The following is a 17,033-nucleotide window of genomic DNA, read 5'->3' on the forward strand; positions in this document are numbered from 1 at the left end:
AACTTACATGTAGGATGAAGGGCAGGACAGAAGTTATAAAACTGTGCTTTTGAACTTGAAAGAATGAATAGGTCAGCTCCCCCCTGTCCTGCCTCCCCCTTCAAACCCTAACTAGCTTCTTGTTTCAGCTTAAGTGTCACCGGCTCATCCCTGCTCACCCTGATCACAGTGCAAAGCCCACCCAACCCTGCTGGGTCCTGTCACTCCACGCTGCCTATTTCCTCCTTAGCACCCATCGCAGTTTGATTATCCTCTCCATATATTAATCAGTTATCCTCTGCTTTGGACTGTAAACTCCTTGGGACACCATAGGTCTACTAGTTCATTTTTTCATCTCCAGATCTCATACCAGACCTGGCACTTAACAGGTGGTTACTAAACACTGTTAAATGAATTTAGGAAGGAGGGAGGGGGGGCACCTGGGTGTCTCAGTGGGCTGAGCATCCTACTTGGTGTCAGCTCAGGTCATGATCTCGGGGTTCTGAGATAGAACCCTGCCTTTTGCTGCATGATGGGCGTGGGGGGCCTCTGTTTGAGATCCTCTCTCTCCTGCCCCTCCTCCTGTTCCTGGGCACACGCGCTCTCTCTCAAATAATTTTTTTTTTTTTTTTTTAAGAAAGAAAAGAAACAAGAAAAGGAGGGACGGGTTGGGGACTAAGAGGGTGGCAGGCCCCACTTGCGGCGTCCTTGAGAGGTTCTGCAGCAGGCAGGTGGAGACCCGGGTCCCGGGCTCCGCAGAGAGGAGGGCTGCCGCTCCGGGAGGCATCTCGTGTCATCCGACCCTGGCGACGATTTGAGAGCGCCTAGGCACGACGTGTGACAAAGGCCAGCCCGCCAGGGAACTGCCACCGGGGACACTGGGAAGCACGTCGCCCTCAGATGCGAGGGACCCGCAGTCCGCAGGCGTGGCGCGCTCCCCCGGGGCAGCTCGGGTGCACCTGGCGGTCGCAGAGCTCGGCTCTAGGGCGGGGGAGGCGCGTACGCGGGGGGGGTGGGGCAAGAGGACCGCGACTGAGCCGGTGACTTCGGGTGGCCGGGACACGGGGCGCGCCCGCCCCGCCGCCCCGCCCGCCTCTCCCGGGTGCTGGGACCTTTGCGCTCGCTCGGCCCCGCGCCGCGCGCCGCCCCCCGCGCCGCCCCCGCCCTGCCCTCCGATTGGCCGCCGCTCCACCCGCCCCCCTCGGCCGCGACCAATGAAGCCGGCGCGCGCCGGAAGCCGGAAGCCCCCCGGCGCCGGCGTCCCCCAGGCAGCTGTCGCGCTGCGCCATGCGAGGCTTGGGGCCAGCCCTGACGGCGCGGCGCCTCTTCCCGCTGCGGCTCCCCCCGCGGCCGCCGCGGCCGCTCGGACCCCGGCTGTCGAGCGGGTCGGCGGCGGAGGCGGGCGCCCTGGAGCGGGCCATGGACGAGCTGCTGCGGCGCGCCGTGCCCGCCACGCCGGCCTACGAGCTGCGCGAGAAGACGCCGGCGCCGGCCGAGGGCCAGTGCGCGGACTTCGTGAGCTTCTACGGCGGCCTGGCCGAGGCGGCCGAGCGCGCCGAGCTGCTGAGCCGCCTGGCGCGCGGCTTCGGCGTGGACCACGGCCAGGTGGCCGAGCAGAGCGCCGGCGTGCTCCAGCTGCGCGAGCAGCCGCGGGAGGCGGCCGTGCTGCTGCAGGCCGAGGACCGGCTGCGCTACGCGCTGGTGCCGCGCTACCGCGGCCTGTTCCACCACATCAGCAAGCTGGACGGCGGCGTGCGCTTCCTGGTGCGGCTGCGCGCCGACCTGCTCGAGGCGCAGGCCCTCAAGCTGGTGGAGGGGCCGCACGTCCGGGTAAGGCCCCGCCCGGGCCCCCGCCTTGCAGCAGGTCCGCGAGCTCCTGGCGGCCCTCCCGGTACAGCCCCCACCTGTCCTCAAGCCCCAAACACTGCACCTGCCCCGGCCTGAAGCCGCGCACACTTTGCCAGCCCGCACCCCCAGTTACAGCCCCCTCCCCCCGGGGCCCTTCCCTCCCAGGCTTTCCGAATCCTCCCTTGGCCCCGGGTTTCCTGTGTCCCGCTTCCTAGACAGCCGGCACCGCCTACCTCTAGCGCGACTGTCGGCGCCGCCACGGTTAAGTGTGCTCCACGAAGCCCCTTTCTTGCTGTTGTAGCCGAGTGCCGTCGTGGGGTGCACGTGAACGCGCGTGCCGCCGAGCATCACGTAGCCCCCCAAAACGCGGGTGGTGTCAGCAGAACGTAGCCGCACACCCGCGGCGTGTCAGCCGTGGTCTGAGCAGCCCCGCGGGATGCGCAGAGACGGGTCTCGGGTCTCTGCGTCGTGACCCGGCAGAACGTTGCACTTTCCTGAGTTCAGCCCCGAAATGTGATGATTCCCAGTTGAGCACTCGAGTCACCGGGCGCCGAGCAGAGGGAGCGCACGTGAGGTGCGGATAAACGCTGCCTGCAAAGTTCGCGGACCTTTGGGGTCATCCCCTTCTGTTCTGGGTATTACATTTGAAGGGACCACTGGTCTGCCCTTTTGGTGAGCAGAAAGTGCTGTAAAAGTTTCAGGAAGCTTCCAACATTCGGAACTTCTTGCGGCGCAGTTGGCTTTGAAAAATTGAGCAGTTGAACGATTATGTCCAAATTCATTTAAGAACCCTAACACTGGCGTGGTGGTTTTCACGTTCTTGTCCTCATTCTTAGGTGGGTTAAGGAAACCTACTGAGGTCAAGAGACTGGACCAAGGAGTCAAAGCAAATAGGTATGTCACCTCCCCAGACCTCAGCCTGGGGTGCTTTGCATCCTGTTTCACAACCACGTCCTGAGGGGTGAGCTACGGTGCCTCTGAGAGACTTCATCTTTCTCAGCGATTTGGTCTCAGATGCGCGAACACTGGGGAGAGTTAAGAATGGGGTTAACCTCAGTGACGACCAGTGCTGTGATTGATTACCCATGAGGGCTGGTTGATCTATAGTGCTAAATGTGCATCGAGGGCCACGATTTGAATTGATCCCATTTCTGACTCAAGCCCAGGCTGCATGGCTGAGACGTTATATTCTGCACACTCGATGTATTCCCATCTGCTTGGAGAAAGTCTCCCATCCAAGCACAGGTTTGTTTGTTCATTCATTTTTCTTGAACTAGGGCCATGGAGGCCCTTCTGAAGCTTGGTTTTTACTACGTGGAAGACTGGAGAATTCGGTAGAATGTCACCTGTCCCAGAATGAAATCCGCCCTTCTCTCCATCCTTCCACACAACGCGTGGCCACTGGGTGTCTGTCGTACACCAGGCGTGCTCCTGGTGTAAGTGTTCAGGTCACTTGGTCAGGAGTTTCCACTCTAGCCTAGTATGGGAAGAGTTAATAGCAGGCATGGTGGCTGGCAGGTGCTTTTGGCCCGCTGGCTCATCTCGTTCGCAAGCTGTAAGGACCGGTTGTACAGATGGAGAGATTAAAGCTGGTCACAGTCAAGTGCATTGCCCAGCGTCCTGAGCCAGGATTCAAGCCCAGTCCTGACCAGAATTGTGTACTTTGTTGTGAACTGTTGATTCTCAGAGCTGTTGACTTTATTGATCTAAAAGGGATTTGGTTTTCTTAGACTTTCCCTTTTTCTGCTAAATCAAGGACAAGATAAAACAACCCAGTGGATTACTGGCTCTGTTTTACTTGGTTTTTTACCAAATGGGGAGTTTAATGTGCTCTAGTTGTGAGCGTAGTTATTTTTCCCTAGAGTGAGCATGCGAGCTTCCATCTTACTGGTAACGCCAGTGCTTTCCTTTCTCTGGAACCAGTAGTCATTGCTCCCTGTTGGAAAGTCATCAGTCCTGCCATGGCCAGAAGGGTCAGCATGTGATTCCTTTCCTTTGGCATTCTTGGTACACCCCAAACCGCCGCGGACGCTGCCGGCTCCACCATCCGTCACTCGCTCCTCTCCACAGACCCCCTCTCCAGCCAAGCCGGCCCTGATGGAAAGTTCCCGACCCCACCTCACTGCCTGATTCTTGTTGGGAAGCCCGCTAGCGTAGGAGCTGCTCAGCACTCAGTTTTTCCACCACCAGTTCAAGGTGACCTCAGCCGGGTTTGAGCTTCAGGGCGTGCATTATCTTTGCGTGTATTATTAAATTATTCGCTTGGATTTTACGCCTTAACATCTGAATCGAGCATTTGAAATGTATTATTCCACCAACTGCCCCCCCCCCCCCCCCCCGTCACCAACTCCAACTTGATGATCAACCCCTGGAAAACTGGGAGCCTTGTTTTAAATGTCTGGCATAGCAGAATGCTGAATGACACATGAGAGGAGTCCGGGGTGCCCGCCATAAGACGGAGTCGGCACACTCACTCCTCCCGTCTGTCCTGATGTCACACTGCAGCACTCCAAGTTCTGAGCCCGCAGGGAAGCCCAGAGGGCTTGGAAGGTTTCTGCTTGGTAGATGTTTTGACAGCCCTTGGCAGATTTCAGTGTTTCGGTCCCAGTAATGACTACGGTCCCATCCAGTTCTAAAGCCTCTGGTTCTGTGACACGTTACCGAATGTATCCAGCCCCTTGCTCTTCCCCACACAAGAAAACTCAGCTTATCATTCCAACGGGAAGGAGTGTGGGAGCCGAAAGCTGTGACATTGAGACTAGATTGGGGGATGGGCAGGGCAAGGGGCTCACTCTGGGGAGATCCTGAGCCAGGTCCTCAGCTGTCAGGGTGGTCCACACACGAAGAAAGATTGTGTATCAACAGGCAGAAATAGCAAGAAAGGTATTTCTTGAACAGAGGATGAATGACAACAGCCTGACGTTTGCCTCTGCGTGTGGTCTAGACAAAGGCAAGAAGCCTTTTCTAGACCTGCAATCACACCCCTTGGCGTTTCTCTACCTGGAGATCGTGTCTTCTATCCAGTGCGTGTAACCATTAGAACTCAATCCATTGAATCTCTTCTCCTTTGCTCTACATAGTCACATAGCACTTTATAAATCCCTATCATTCCAGCCCTTCAGAGAACAGTTCTTTTTTTTTTTTTAATCCATAGACACCGTCCCTGGGATCCAGTTCTGGAATCTGTCCCTGGGATCACATGATGTGCACGATCCACTTTGATTCCGTTTCTTCTGCATCATTCTGGATTTTGCATCCAAGCTAAAGAGGCGACAGCTAGAACCTCTTGCTCAGAGAATTCAGTGTTAGAAAGCACCGGAAGTTCGGCATATGAATCGTTGGAGCAGGAGTCCCAAATGCCCAGGGACCCGTGATGTCCTGAGATGCTGGCGGAGCAGGGAGCGCTCTCTGCCTTCGCCTCCGATCCGAGCGTCCCTCCCTGTGTGCCCATGGCACCGTGTCCTAGCTGTACCATCTCCCGCACCTGCTCATCTCCAGACTTGCAGGGCGAAGCACAGGGACATGCACGGGTTTGCACGAGGGGTGCTGTGGGTTTAGGCTGCAGTGGCATTTTTAGACTAATGGGCAAGTAGGAAGCCAAAAAGGAAGTTGATGGGGTGTCTCCCAGGGCGGCGGGTGAAGCAGGTCCTGTGTGGAGAGGGAAAGGGCTGGCTCTCACGACTGTCCTTGACCTCTGCGGCTGAGAGGCATGATTTTAGCCAAGTCCTTTAGCCCCCGGGCCCATCAGCTGTGCACTGAGGTGAGAGATTCTGCCAACGGTTGGTGTGCTCAAGGTCCGCCTGGTTCCCTTCAAAGAAGTGCTCTGGGGGTTACTGTGCAGCTTGCCCCAAAATCAGGTTCACAGACAAGGGCACAGTTCATGAGGGTCCTGGGTTGTGATTACTGGTAGTGAGGGTTGGCGCGTACTGTGTGTGTGTGGTGTGGAGGCCTTCGGTTTTTCTTCTGAGGCTGACAGGGGTCAAGCAGTTACATTGCTTAGAGACAAAAATTGCCTGTGAAGGTGACTCGAGTTCCCATTCTAGGAGGTCCGAGCTCTGTTCAGTGACTTGTGGGTACCAGAGGGAAGTTGGCCTTTAGAAAATGGAAGAGTTTCTTGATGGCAATTTGAACATAGAAATTCCAGGGAGATGAGAGGTGTGCGAGTCTTGACAGAAGCACGGGGGCCAGCAGAGAAGGGGCTAAACTCGCAGCAGACTGGCCGGTGTCCCCACTGTCTCGAGGTCCAGCCACACTGGACGCTTTGTCATATGACCTCTTTCGGTGACTTGTCCTGCTTTGCAGTAAACACAGTGGTCCTTGTTGGTTCTGTTAACTCTGTGCTCAGCTAGACCGAAAAGGACCTTATCTGCAGTCTGGCAGGGATGCCCCAGTCCCCTGGGGGACAGCAGCCGCCACCGATGGGAATTGTCCTAGAATGTCTGAGCTGTGCTGCCGGGACCTTGTCCAGTGCCTCCAGCTCCCTGTCCTAGCTCAGGGCTTCCGAGCAATGAAAACTAATTTGCTCCACATTCCAAACGTGGGGAGATGTTGATAGCCAACAACTTCAGGAGATGGGGTGGGAGACCGCTTTTTCTCTGCCAAAAGGGGAGTTTGATTGGCCTTCTGCACAGTGTCCTCCAAGATAACCCCAGTCAGCAGGTCCGGAAAGCCGAGCCCAGGCCTCCTGGCCTCCCCGGCAGTCGTGGGTGAGAGTCTGGGATTGATGGCGGAACTGATGCGCGTAAAGCGAAGGCAGAGGCCGTGTCTCCTCCTGTCGCCTGCGGTCTGGCCCAGACAGCTATGCGGCGTGAGCACCGAGCGTGGGGACTTGTGCCCTTTCACCTAGATTTCCAGATCTCATGTGACAGGGTCACATTTCACAGCCGCCAGTAGCCCAAAATAGAACCAAGAGACCTTGGAGGGGGAGCTCTCATGGCCAAGCCATTTCTTTGCGCATTAATCCCGAATTGATCCTGAAACTAGGTACTCCCACACACTCCTGACTCATTTGTTTGCGTTTTTCTGGGGAACGGGTCCCTTGTTTTTAGCTTGTACTCAGGAGTGCGTGAGGAACCCAGGAAGATTGAGAGCTGGTGTGGTCTGAGGCAGTATTTTATCAGCAGTGGTTCTGTGCTGCCTGGTCGACGGCCTCTCCTCTTCCACCCTGCCACTGCCTCCACTGAACCGCCAACCCCCTGAATTCTTTGAGCACCAGAAGTTCAAACCACCTCTGCCCTTACTGCGAGGTTACAGCTGAGTGAAGACCAGGTTATGGAAGTGAGAATAAAAAGGATTTATAAAGGGCATCTGGTCCAGCCCGTAAATCCTTCAAACAGCTCCACCAAATCCTTAATCGACCGTGCACTTGGTCCCCACCTATGGTGATGTTCTCTCTCTCCCAAGACAGCATCTGTAGTCACCCTAGCTATTCAGGGCTTCTCCTTTGTGTTAAATTCAGTCCAAGTCTGACTTGGTCCATGCTTTCCCGCGTTGGTCCGCGGTTTACCTCCCTCCTCACCCCCACAGGGTCACACAGAACAAATTTGGGGCTGGCTCTGTGCCCCAGGCCTGAAATATCTACAGATGGCCCTCACTTCGTTCTGAAGCCTTTCGTGACCCACCAGCCCTATACTCACTCACAGCTTGTCCTCAAGTGACAGTGTCGTGAGTCCTCTCACCTTTTACCAGGGAATAAAATGTGAAGTAGTCCTATAACATTTTTACAACTTTTGCAGTTACAACTCGTTTTTAGTTCTGTACCAGATGTCCTGAGATGCTTATTATTATTCAGTCATAATATTCAGTGTATCTGTTGATACGTAGTTCATCCATGAGTAACAGAGACCCAAAATAATAGTGATTTGACTAAGAGAGAAGTTTGTCATGTCAGAGTCTGGAGGTAGACACCCGGGGATGATTCTGTTCTGTGATTCCCTCAGTTGACCCAGACTTCGGTTTGGTTCTGCCTTAAAAGCCTTCATCCCGCAGAGTTACCTCATGGCCCAAGATGGCTGCTCCAGTTCTAGCCATCACATCACTGCCCAGCCTGCGGGGGAGCAACAAAGAAAAGATGGGCAGAAGGTGTACTCTGGCCATTCTTTAAGGTTCCCATAAACTGCCCCAGGACACTTTTATTAACATCTGGCCAGAAGTCAGTCATGTGACCACCCCTAGCTACAGTGTGATCTTAAATCTGGACAGCCATGCTCTTACCTAAAGCATAAGCTTCTGTGCGTTTGAAAGAAAGGGAGGCAACTGCTGAGGAGCAAGCTGTGTCTGCAGCCCCGGGCGTCCTCTGGCTCCAGCTGTCAGGTGGCCTACTGCTGTGCATGTTTAGCGTGTCACGGGCGGCTACCAGGTCTGCCCCTGTGTCCTCTCCTTTCCCTACTCATCTGGTTCCATTCTTGCTTGAAAGGTGAAGTTGACTCCCATCACTTCTGGACGTGGGTCGGCCACAAATAAGTGAAGAGAGATTAGAATAATTTCATCAAATATAAGCGTGCTGATGGCCGGACACACTATTAGGTCCCACTAGAGTAGGAGAAACCGCTCCCACTGCAGCCCTGACCCGCCGTCACATGAAATCTACATCCTGACTTCAGAGATGTTCAGATCTGAAATGGTGAGTTGACGGCTGGGGCCCCGGACCCCGCACTTGTTTCTCTTGGGAAACAAGGGGTGATGTCTCGGCCCATCCCAGAGTGCTCCCGAGAGTGTAGGACTCGAGCCCCGTGCCACCTGGGTTAGCCGCGCCCTGCATGGCAGCCCATGCGTCACTCTGTCAACCTCATGGCAGTGAACGCACCCGAACATACCATTTGATTAGGGCAGCTTAGCTCGCCTTGAATGCTCCCTCAAAGGCCTCTTTCCGACTGGGGTCAGAGTGGCCAAGTAGAGAGCTGGGTACCACGCACGCCTGGTCGGGACTGTCCGCAGAGAAGCTGTTCAGAGAGGCACCCTGCAGGTGGCTTTTGTGTCCCACTCTGGCCATTGTCCCAGCTGGCGACGAGGCGGAGGCGCGCATACTGTTTGGGGCCCGGCAGCCAACGCTCTCGTGTTCTCCCTTCCAGGAGATGAACGGCGTGCTGAAGGGTATGCTGTCCGAGTGGTTCTCCTCCGGCTTCCTGAACCTAGAACGGGTCACCTGGCACTCGCCCTGTGAGGTGCTGCAGAAAATCAGTGAGTAAGTATCAAGGTTTTCACTCTTCCGAAATGTTAGCTGAGGGCCAGTCTTCGTCTGCACGTGCATTTGGGGCCAAGCATGGGCTTCATAAATGGTGTCCCATCCTAGCTGGTGATGTCATGATCACAGCTGGCCACCGGCCATTGTGCCCGCAGGCCCCCACGCGGGGTGCCCTTGACATTCTCGTGTTTCCCGTGGGCCCCAGCGTCAGAGCCGCAGCACTTGCCCGGGACCAAGTATGTGCGTTAGGGTCTCGCCTGGTTGGGCAAACTTCTCCCTTGGGCAGATCTCTGAGTGGGCTGTATGGTGCATGATGGCCATGTGCCTGGGACCTGGGGAAGCCCAGGCTGGCGTGTCGCTACGGTCCTCAGACAAGAGAAGCTCTTCGCATCTCAAGGTCTAGACGCTCCATGCTGCCTTAAGGAAGCTAAGACTTGCAGAAGTTTGCACTTTGCACCACCGCGACCAGTTCCAAGGGCTGTCATTTCACTTGCCAAAAACAAGATAGTGGCTGGAGCAGGTCGCTAGGGAAATGGAACCAGGTCATGATCTCAGGGTCACAAAATCGAGCCCTGAGCTGGGCTCTGCACTCAGGGAGGAGTCTGCTTCAGATTCTTTCTCTCTTTCTCTCTCTCAAAGAAACAATCTTTTTAGAAAACAAATAAATAAAATTGCTGCACAACTGTTTCCCGAGGGCCCCACGAACTAGTCTGAACACCAGGTATTAAGAATTCGGGGACCATTTTGTGTGTAAAATTCATCGGAGTTCCTCTCAGTCAGCACTGTTTCGTATTAAAACGATTTTCTTTGAATTCTCCTGAAGTTCTATTTGAAGGATTTATTTGACTCTGTTGAGTAATAGGAACAGGAATCAGCAGTGGTTCTCTGACTTCTAAATCGTCCAGCAGCCTTGCTGCTTTCTAACCTCTCCTCAGGTCCGAGGCCGTGCATCCTGTGAAAAACTGGATGGACATGAAGCGGCGCGTCGGGCCTTATAGGCGATGTTACTTCTTTTCTCACTGCGCAACCCCGGAGGAGCCCCTGGTCGTGCTCCACGTGGCCTTGACCGGCGAGATCTCCAGCAACATCCAGGTACCAGCCCGGTCGTGGCAGAACCATGCGGGCGTCCCACAGAGGCCCGTCCGTTTTTCTAAAACCTGCTCCCCCTCCCCCCCACCATGTAGTGTGTTGCTTGAGGCATTCGCGTTTAGAACTGGCGAGAGAAGAAACGTCCAGATCTGTAGCCACGGGGCGGAGGCACGTCCTGTATAGACAGTTACCCAACGAGGCCGGCGCTCCTCTGCGGGAACTGACTTTGAGCGGACCCGGGGCCGAGGAAGGGGGGCACTCGCTTCCGCGTGTGAATGCTCGTTCAGGGTCTGTGGGCAGGTGTGAAAGACTGTGACTAAAAACATGAAAACCAGACCGTGCCCCGCGTGCCTGCTGCGGGCCCAGCGCTCTGCCCGGGGAGCCGAGGGGACAGGCCGGCATGACAGGCCCTGCCTGCTAGGAGGTTGCTGAGAAAGTCCAGATGTTTCCTGCAGATACCGGGCAGGGGATGGGGGTGGGGCTGCTGCAGAAGAACCAGAGCGGGGCCGGGGGATGAGGGCAGACCCCGAGGAAGGGAAAAGGTGACAGGAGCCTAGACGCCTGGGTCCGTTCGGGCTTTGGGTCTGGAATGGCAGTTAGGAAGCCGCAGAGACGAGGACAGGCCCCGGGCTGGGCTCAGGGGCTGCGCTTCCTGGTGTCCGAAGGCCCAGAAGTCAAGGGGAGCAAAGGGGTGGGCGTTCTTGAGCACTAGGGGGACGTTGCCTGTGGGGTTCCTATGTCCGAGGGGGCTGGGCCCGCTGGCAGTCCCGAGGGCAGGGTGGCGCTGTCTGTGAAAACAGAACGGGCGCTCTTTTCCACGATTCCCCGATTCCGCCTACGATTCCCACTCAGAGAGGTTTACCCCGGGAGATGCTCAGACCAAAGAGCGCAGCCAGTGGCCCATCCGGGCAGCGTGTACAGTTTCAAGAGGCTGGACCTAAGGGCCCAGCCACCCGCCGGAGAGGACGCAGGAGAGAGACGAGGACGTGTACATCGGGTTCACCCTCCGACCCGGGATCCCCGTGCGTGTACCTAAATGTGGATTCCCTGCTAGGGTTTTGACACAGAAAGCCGGCCTTGACTTTTGAGTCGGATCCAGGCCCCGGGCTGGCACGTGTGGCGCGCTCTTACGTACGTGTGTGTTGGTGGAGCGTTTGCTCGTGCCAGTCGGCCCCGGAAGCCTGTTCCCTGCGTCGCTGCTCAGCGCCCTGCGCGTGAGGCGTCACTCCCGCTAATAGCGTCCTTCCGTGGGTGTGAGAAGACCGAGGCTGCCGCGAAACTTCAGTGATGTGCCCACGATCCCAGAGCCAGTAGGGATGAGAAGGATTCCAGCCCGGCCCACGCCCCCGTCCTCAGGGCAGTGCCTTCCCGGCTGGAAACTGGGGGATATGGGAACGCGATGGGGGAGGGGGTCATGCACAGGGAGGGAGGGAGGGTGTGCGTGTGTGTATTTAAGTACGTATTCTGAGCCGATGGAAGGCGTTCTCCCCAGGGTTAACAGCAGGACTTGGCATTAGGTTTTGGAGTAACTCGTGATTTCTTCCTTATGCAATTACTTCTTGCCTCTTTGGACATCGTGCATATCTCATTTGTCTAACCAAAGAGAGATCCGTCTGTATTTTAAACACTTTAAAAAAAGGTTTGTTGGAACTTTTTGAATAAGAAACACAAGATAACCTACAGAATTCTGGAAAGACCGGGGAGGCTGACCCCACAAGGTAAAGACCAAGCACCCTGACTCTGACCACCAGGAGCCCTCCCTCAGAGTCCGGCCACTGGAGACAGGGCTTGGCACCGCCCTGGGGGTGTCCCTCCCTCTGTGTCACCAGCCACCCCAGTTTCCTGTGGCAGCAGTCCTTAAGTTTTCAGGAGTCTCAGGAAAGACCCTTTGAGCATCCAAAGGGGATGAAAGCTGGAGGTCATTTCCCCGCAGGGGACGTGCGCACGCGCACCTTCCATACTGAGTTTCAGAAAGCTTGGGGATTCCCAGGCCTCATCAGGGCTCAGGGCCGAACCCCGCTACCGCAGGAGTCTGATGCAGCTGGTGGAAGTCAGAGTAGCTTAAATAGGTTCTGCAGCAGCAGGCTGTGTGCCTGCATTGACGCGAACTCAGGGTAGCCCCCTGCTCTTGCCCATGGTCAGGCAACCTTCAAACAGCGAGGTTCAGAGCACGCTGCCTTCAGAACTCGGAGCTTATAGATCAGCCCTTGCCTGCAGAGTCTTTTCGGGGTGTGTGTGTGTGTGTGTGTGTGTGTGTTTTCCCAGAGGAAAAACAGGATGTAGCACAAAATCAAAAAGGTACACAGAAAAGTACATTTCCTAAAAGGAAAACTGTATAGGGCCATGTATGGTGTACTGAGAAATCTAGAAACCTAGAGCTTGGAGAGCAGGAACGAAAATAAGTCGCAACCAGCAGGCCTGCACGGGGCAGCCCGGGGACGGGGAGGTGAGGCAGAGTGGGTTTGGTCTGGGTGTCACGGGCGGGCCGGGAGGAGGGTTGTCACTCGCTCCCACAGCACAGAGGCCTGGAAGAGAAAAGACGAAGCAGACACACTTTGTTTTTTGCGAAGTTCGACGCGATCAACGTGGCGTAGGTGCGGCAAACAGCCCGGGGGCCCAGGGGGCTGCGCAGTCGCCACCTCCAGAGAGATCTCTGATCAGAGCAGGCCTTTGGTCTCCAGAGTCACGTCCGTGAACAGGGGTGAGGGTCTCCGGGCTCTCACCCTCCCCAGCTTCTCCCCACGCCCCCCCAGGAGGTCGGGCAGGCATGGGAAGCGAGGGGCCCAGGCCCACCATCGTCGTGTCTTCCAGGCCATAGTGAAGGAGTGCCCCCCATCAGAGACGGAGGAGAGGAGTGAGATCTCTGCGGCCATCTTCTACTCCATCAGCCTGACGCAGCCCGGCCTGCAGGGGGTCGAGCTGGGCACCGTCCTCGTCAAGCGAGTCCTCAAGGAGCTGCAGGTGGGTGTGGCACAGGGCCTCTGGGATGAGGGACGAAAGAGGACCTGGCCTGGGGGGGGAGAGGAAGAACCAGATGGCCCCTGGCCTGTCCCGGGTGCCCCAAGAGACTCGGGAGAAGGAGGCAGTGCCAAGAAAGGGGCATCTGGAAACTGGCTTCTCCGATGTTTTCTAAGGACATCAGCCTCTCCAGGGAACCTCCCGTCTGGCAGCTGGGCCTTTGCTGGCTTGCATGTGCTGTCCTGGCTCCGTAACCACCAGCCCCTTCACTCTCCTGTCCCAGTTTGGACAGCACACTTTGTGGCCCTGCCTGACCGGCCCCCACACCCTCTGAGCTCTGGCCCCGACACCCCCTCAGCGTGGGCTTTCTCATCGGCCATGAGGGAGTGTCACGGTTAGACCGGGCAGCTCGAAGGTAAACACTCTGGCCTTTTTTTTTTTTAATAACTTCCCTCTGTTGTCCTGGGAAAAACACTTCACCATCCGACAAGTGAAATGTTCCCGTTCACTCCAGGTCTAGCTTTCTGAAACGATCTCATAAGGGGCTTGAGTGAACTGCACTGAGCAGAATGTAATTATTAGGTAAAATAATTAGATTGCTAATAATTGGCTCTGAGAGCGGCACTCTCTGCTTTGGGTGGTTCCACGAGGCACCGACAGCAGAAGCTCTTCCGTGGAGAATGACAGAGTGGAATTAAAACACTGACGTGCTTTCTATTAAATTCATAATCAATCTTAAATCTCAGAACTCAGGATTCAGCAGGATATCAGCTTCATTAGAATCACTCTCTTGCCACCTTTTCCCTAGAGGCGATGGGAGCCATTTCTAATTAATAGAAGTTTCTTCTTCTTTCCTTGTTTTTTGCTGACGGTGTTGATGAATGGAGCAGGGAGAGGGAGCAGGGGGCATGTCAGAGCGAGAAAGGCCTTCAGAAGGAGGGCAGAATCCAGGCTTCTGGGTAACTCACCCCCTGACTCTACTTCTGGATGGGTCAGAGTTGGCCCCTCAGCCCAGGAGCCATCCTCGGGAGGAGAAAGCGGGGATCCCTGGTCCCACACTTGGCTGTGAGCCTGACAGTCACCAGGGAGAACCCCGAGAAAAGGCCCTCTCGCTGTCCTGCACGGGGGTGCGCATCGCGGTTTATGAAGGCAGACTCTTGAGAGCCGCCCAAAGTGTCCAGTGAAAAGACCATGGTTAGGAAAATCATGGTATAGTCTCGTCTTTTAATATTATTCTCTTGTTAAAGTCACGTTTTTGAATTTTGAATGAGAAACAAGAAAAGGCTCATGATTCCTGAGCGCATAAGCAGGGCCTTGAGCTACATGTCTCCCTTGGGGAAGACCAGAGGAGTTATGCTTTAGCAGACCTGCAGAGCGGCTGTCTCAGAGTCCTGGAGTGTGATAGGTTTGTTGGTCTGTTTCTGCTGCCATCCTAAGTTTAAAAAAATTCTTCTGTAGTGAGCACACAGTATACTTTTATTCAGAAAATGCTAGAGTTTTACGGGACGGTCCTGGAGATTCATAGGACCATGCACCATATCGTCTGATAAACCGAACTGTCTGAGATGGGGCGTCAGCCGTGGCCTCCCCTTCTAGCCCATCCTCGTACGCGCTGTGCAGTCGTGGGACAAGTTACTCGCTCACGACACAGCCATTGGGTCCTTGCGTGCCAAGTGCCAAACCAGGCTCTGTGGCCACTGAGAAGTCCTTGGGAGGGGCGCGGTGTGCCACACAGACAGGAGCTGTGGTCAGAAGACTACACATCAAGCCCCGTGGCCCCGCAGCCCCCGCTCTCATTTTGGGCCCAGCCCGACTTGCCACTGTGACACACGCTGCAGACAGAGAAGCCACCACACAGGCCCCCCTCGGGGACTCAGGATGCCTCCGGGGCCTAGTGTGTGTCAGATTCGTAATAAATGTGCCTTGAAAGGAGAGAGTGAACGCACATCAGATACCATGGTGTGAACTAGACAGCAGCATGCAGGGCTTAAGGAGGCCTAAGTGGTGAATGGAGGGGTGTTTCCGCTTCCGTGACCAGCCTGCTGACCTGTGTGTGTGTGTTTTCTCCACCTGCCTTTCCCAACCAACCGCGCCTTACAGAAAGAGTTTCCTCATCTTGGGACATTTTCAAGTCTGTCTCCTATACCTGGATTCACCAAGTGGCTTCTGGGACTCCTGAGCTCACAGGCGAAGGAACACGGGAGGAATGAACTCTTTACGGATTCGGAGTATCAAGAAATCTCTGAGATTACAGGTGGTCCCATGAACGAGACCCTCAAGGCCTTTCTCAGCAGCAGTGAATGGGTCAAGTCGGAGAAGCTGGTCCAGGCGCTCCAGGCCCCCTTGATGCGGCTCTGCGCCTGGTACTTGTATGGAGAGAAGCACCGGGGCTTCGCCCTGAACCCCGTGGCAAACTTCCACCTGCAGAACGGGGCTGTGATGTGGCGCATCAACTGGATGGCCGATGCGAGCCTCAAGGGCATCGCCAGCTCCTGCGGCCTGATGGCCAACTACCGGTACTACCCCGGGGAGACGGCCACCAACAGCACCAGCTACCTCTGCTCCAAGAACATCAAAGCTTCCGAGCAGGTCCTCAGCCTCGTGGCCCAGTTTCAGAAGAACAGCAAACTTTAAGCCTGTCCCGAAGCAGATGTCCCTGACCCTGAGAAGGATGATTTTTGGGATGGGTCAGGGAGGCTTATGCATCAAAAGGAGCTTTTGTTTTTTTAAGTCGAACAGGGTTCGAGCGTGTTTTCTCTGACCCACAGCAAGGTCGGAAGGGGAGGCTGTGGCCTGACTTCCACTGTGGGAGCGCAGGGGCTGTGCCTGACGCCAGAGAGTGGGGGGCTGGACGGGGTCGGGGTGGGGATGCTGTTCCCGCACCTTCCAACCCCCCCCCCATCCAGGTCGGGGGTCCCTGCCAGAGGCAGTGCTTTGGTGCCTCCATCTTCAGAAAGCTCTAGAACCTCTGCTGGGTGTCGTCCCTGGGTGGACCAGCCAGCTTCACCAGGCCCTGGGCAGGTGGCCCAGGTGAGAGCACTTTCCTCCGAGCTTAGAACGTAGTCAGCCGAGGTCGTCTTAGCCGTTTCTCCCCATTCACCACAGGGACAGAGGGCTCTGTGTGCTACATGGCACCCGTGTTTTGGAGCCCCCGGGCGTAGGGAAATGTTCATGACCGCCCAGAGTTGACTAAATTAAATCTTTGAGCATCACACAAGGCAGTGTCCCTTGGGGCTTGAATTGGACGGTGGGCGTTAACGATTGCAGAGACGCAGGTTCTGTGAACCGCTGGGGGTGGCGCAGTGGCGGTGGCCTCGGGGCGACGAGGCTCGTGGTCCATGATGCGCTGTGATATACCAGGTCTGCCGAGAACAGCAAGGCAGGCAGAGGCCTCGCCTGTGGCTGCAGGAGGCCCCTGGGGTGTCTGTGGCCTGGTCTCACTATTGTCACTCCCACAGACGGGTCCCCTGGCCTTCCACATTCTTTGTCTTCCAGACCGAACCCCTGCTCCTTCTGCGTCCCCTGTTGCATGGGGCTTGTTGCCTGGTGACCAGTGTTAGGGTGGTGGCCCCCCCGGAAATGTCTCTGGCTCTGAATCCCGGTGAAGTGGTCCACAGCTGCTCAGCAGGGCTCTGGGCTCCTGATGACCAGGCTTACGTTTGGAGCTCCACGGGGGCCCCGGGGAGGCACTGCCATCAAGGGACCAGGAAAGAGGTCACGCCTGAGCTGCTTAGTGGCAGGCGTGCCCTGAGACCACCACCCTGGACACCACCCCCCCCCCACCGTGCACGAGCACACACACAGGCACACACACTTCACGCGCCATCTCAAACCAAAGATACAGAAGCGGACAGATAGTCAGACGAGCCTGTGTGCCCGTCAGCCGGCTCCCACCACGCTCAGCGAGCTTGCTTTCCTGCCCGGCCTCACCTCGTGGCTTCTCACGGGTTAGCAGGTGCCCTGTAAGGTGGCACGG

General features: G+C 56.3%; 1 protein-coding gene across 1 annotated transcript; it reads left to right on the forward strand.

The window, feature by feature from the left end:
- Positions 1 to 1,229: 1,229 nt before the first annotated feature.
- On the forward strand, positions 1,230 to 15,793 carry MLYCD (malonyl-CoA decarboxylase). Its single transcript, XM_059382630.1, has 5 exons — positions 1,230 to 1,809; positions 8,898 to 9,010; positions 9,946 to 10,102; positions 12,911 to 13,060; positions 15,158 to 15,793. Exons 1-5 carry the CDS (start codon positions 1,267 to 1,269, stop codon positions 15,689 to 15,691), a joined length of 1,497 nt encoding a protein of 498 aa, XP_059238613.1. The 5' UTR covers positions 1,230 to 1,266; the 3' UTR covers positions 15,692 to 15,793.
- The last annotated feature ends 1,240 nt before the right edge of the window (positions 15,794 to 17,033 follow it).

This window comes from Mustela nigripes, chromosome 17 (assembly GCF_022355385.1).
Source record: "Mustela nigripes isolate SB6536 chromosome 17, MUSNIG.SB6536, whole genome shotgun sequence".
Classification (NCBI taxonomy): domain Eukaryota; kingdom Metazoa; phylum Chordata; class Mammalia; order Carnivora; family Mustelidae; genus Mustela; species Mustela nigripes.

Excerpts from the sequence above, each read along its gene's own strand:
- MLYCD (XM_059382630.1), top strand. The coding sequence starts at position 1,267 with ATGCGAGGCTTGGGGCCAGCCCTGACGGCGCGGCGCCTCTTCCCGCTG. Across the intron at positions 1,810-8,897 it reads TGGAGGGGCCGCACGTCCGG|GAGATGAACGGCGTGCTGAA; the intron begins GTAAGGCCCCGC and ends TCTCCCTTCCAG. Across the intron at positions 10,103-12,910 it reads AGATCTCCAGCAACATCCAG|GCCATAGTGAAGGAGTGCCC; the intron begins GTACCAGCCCGG and ends CGTGTCTTCCAG.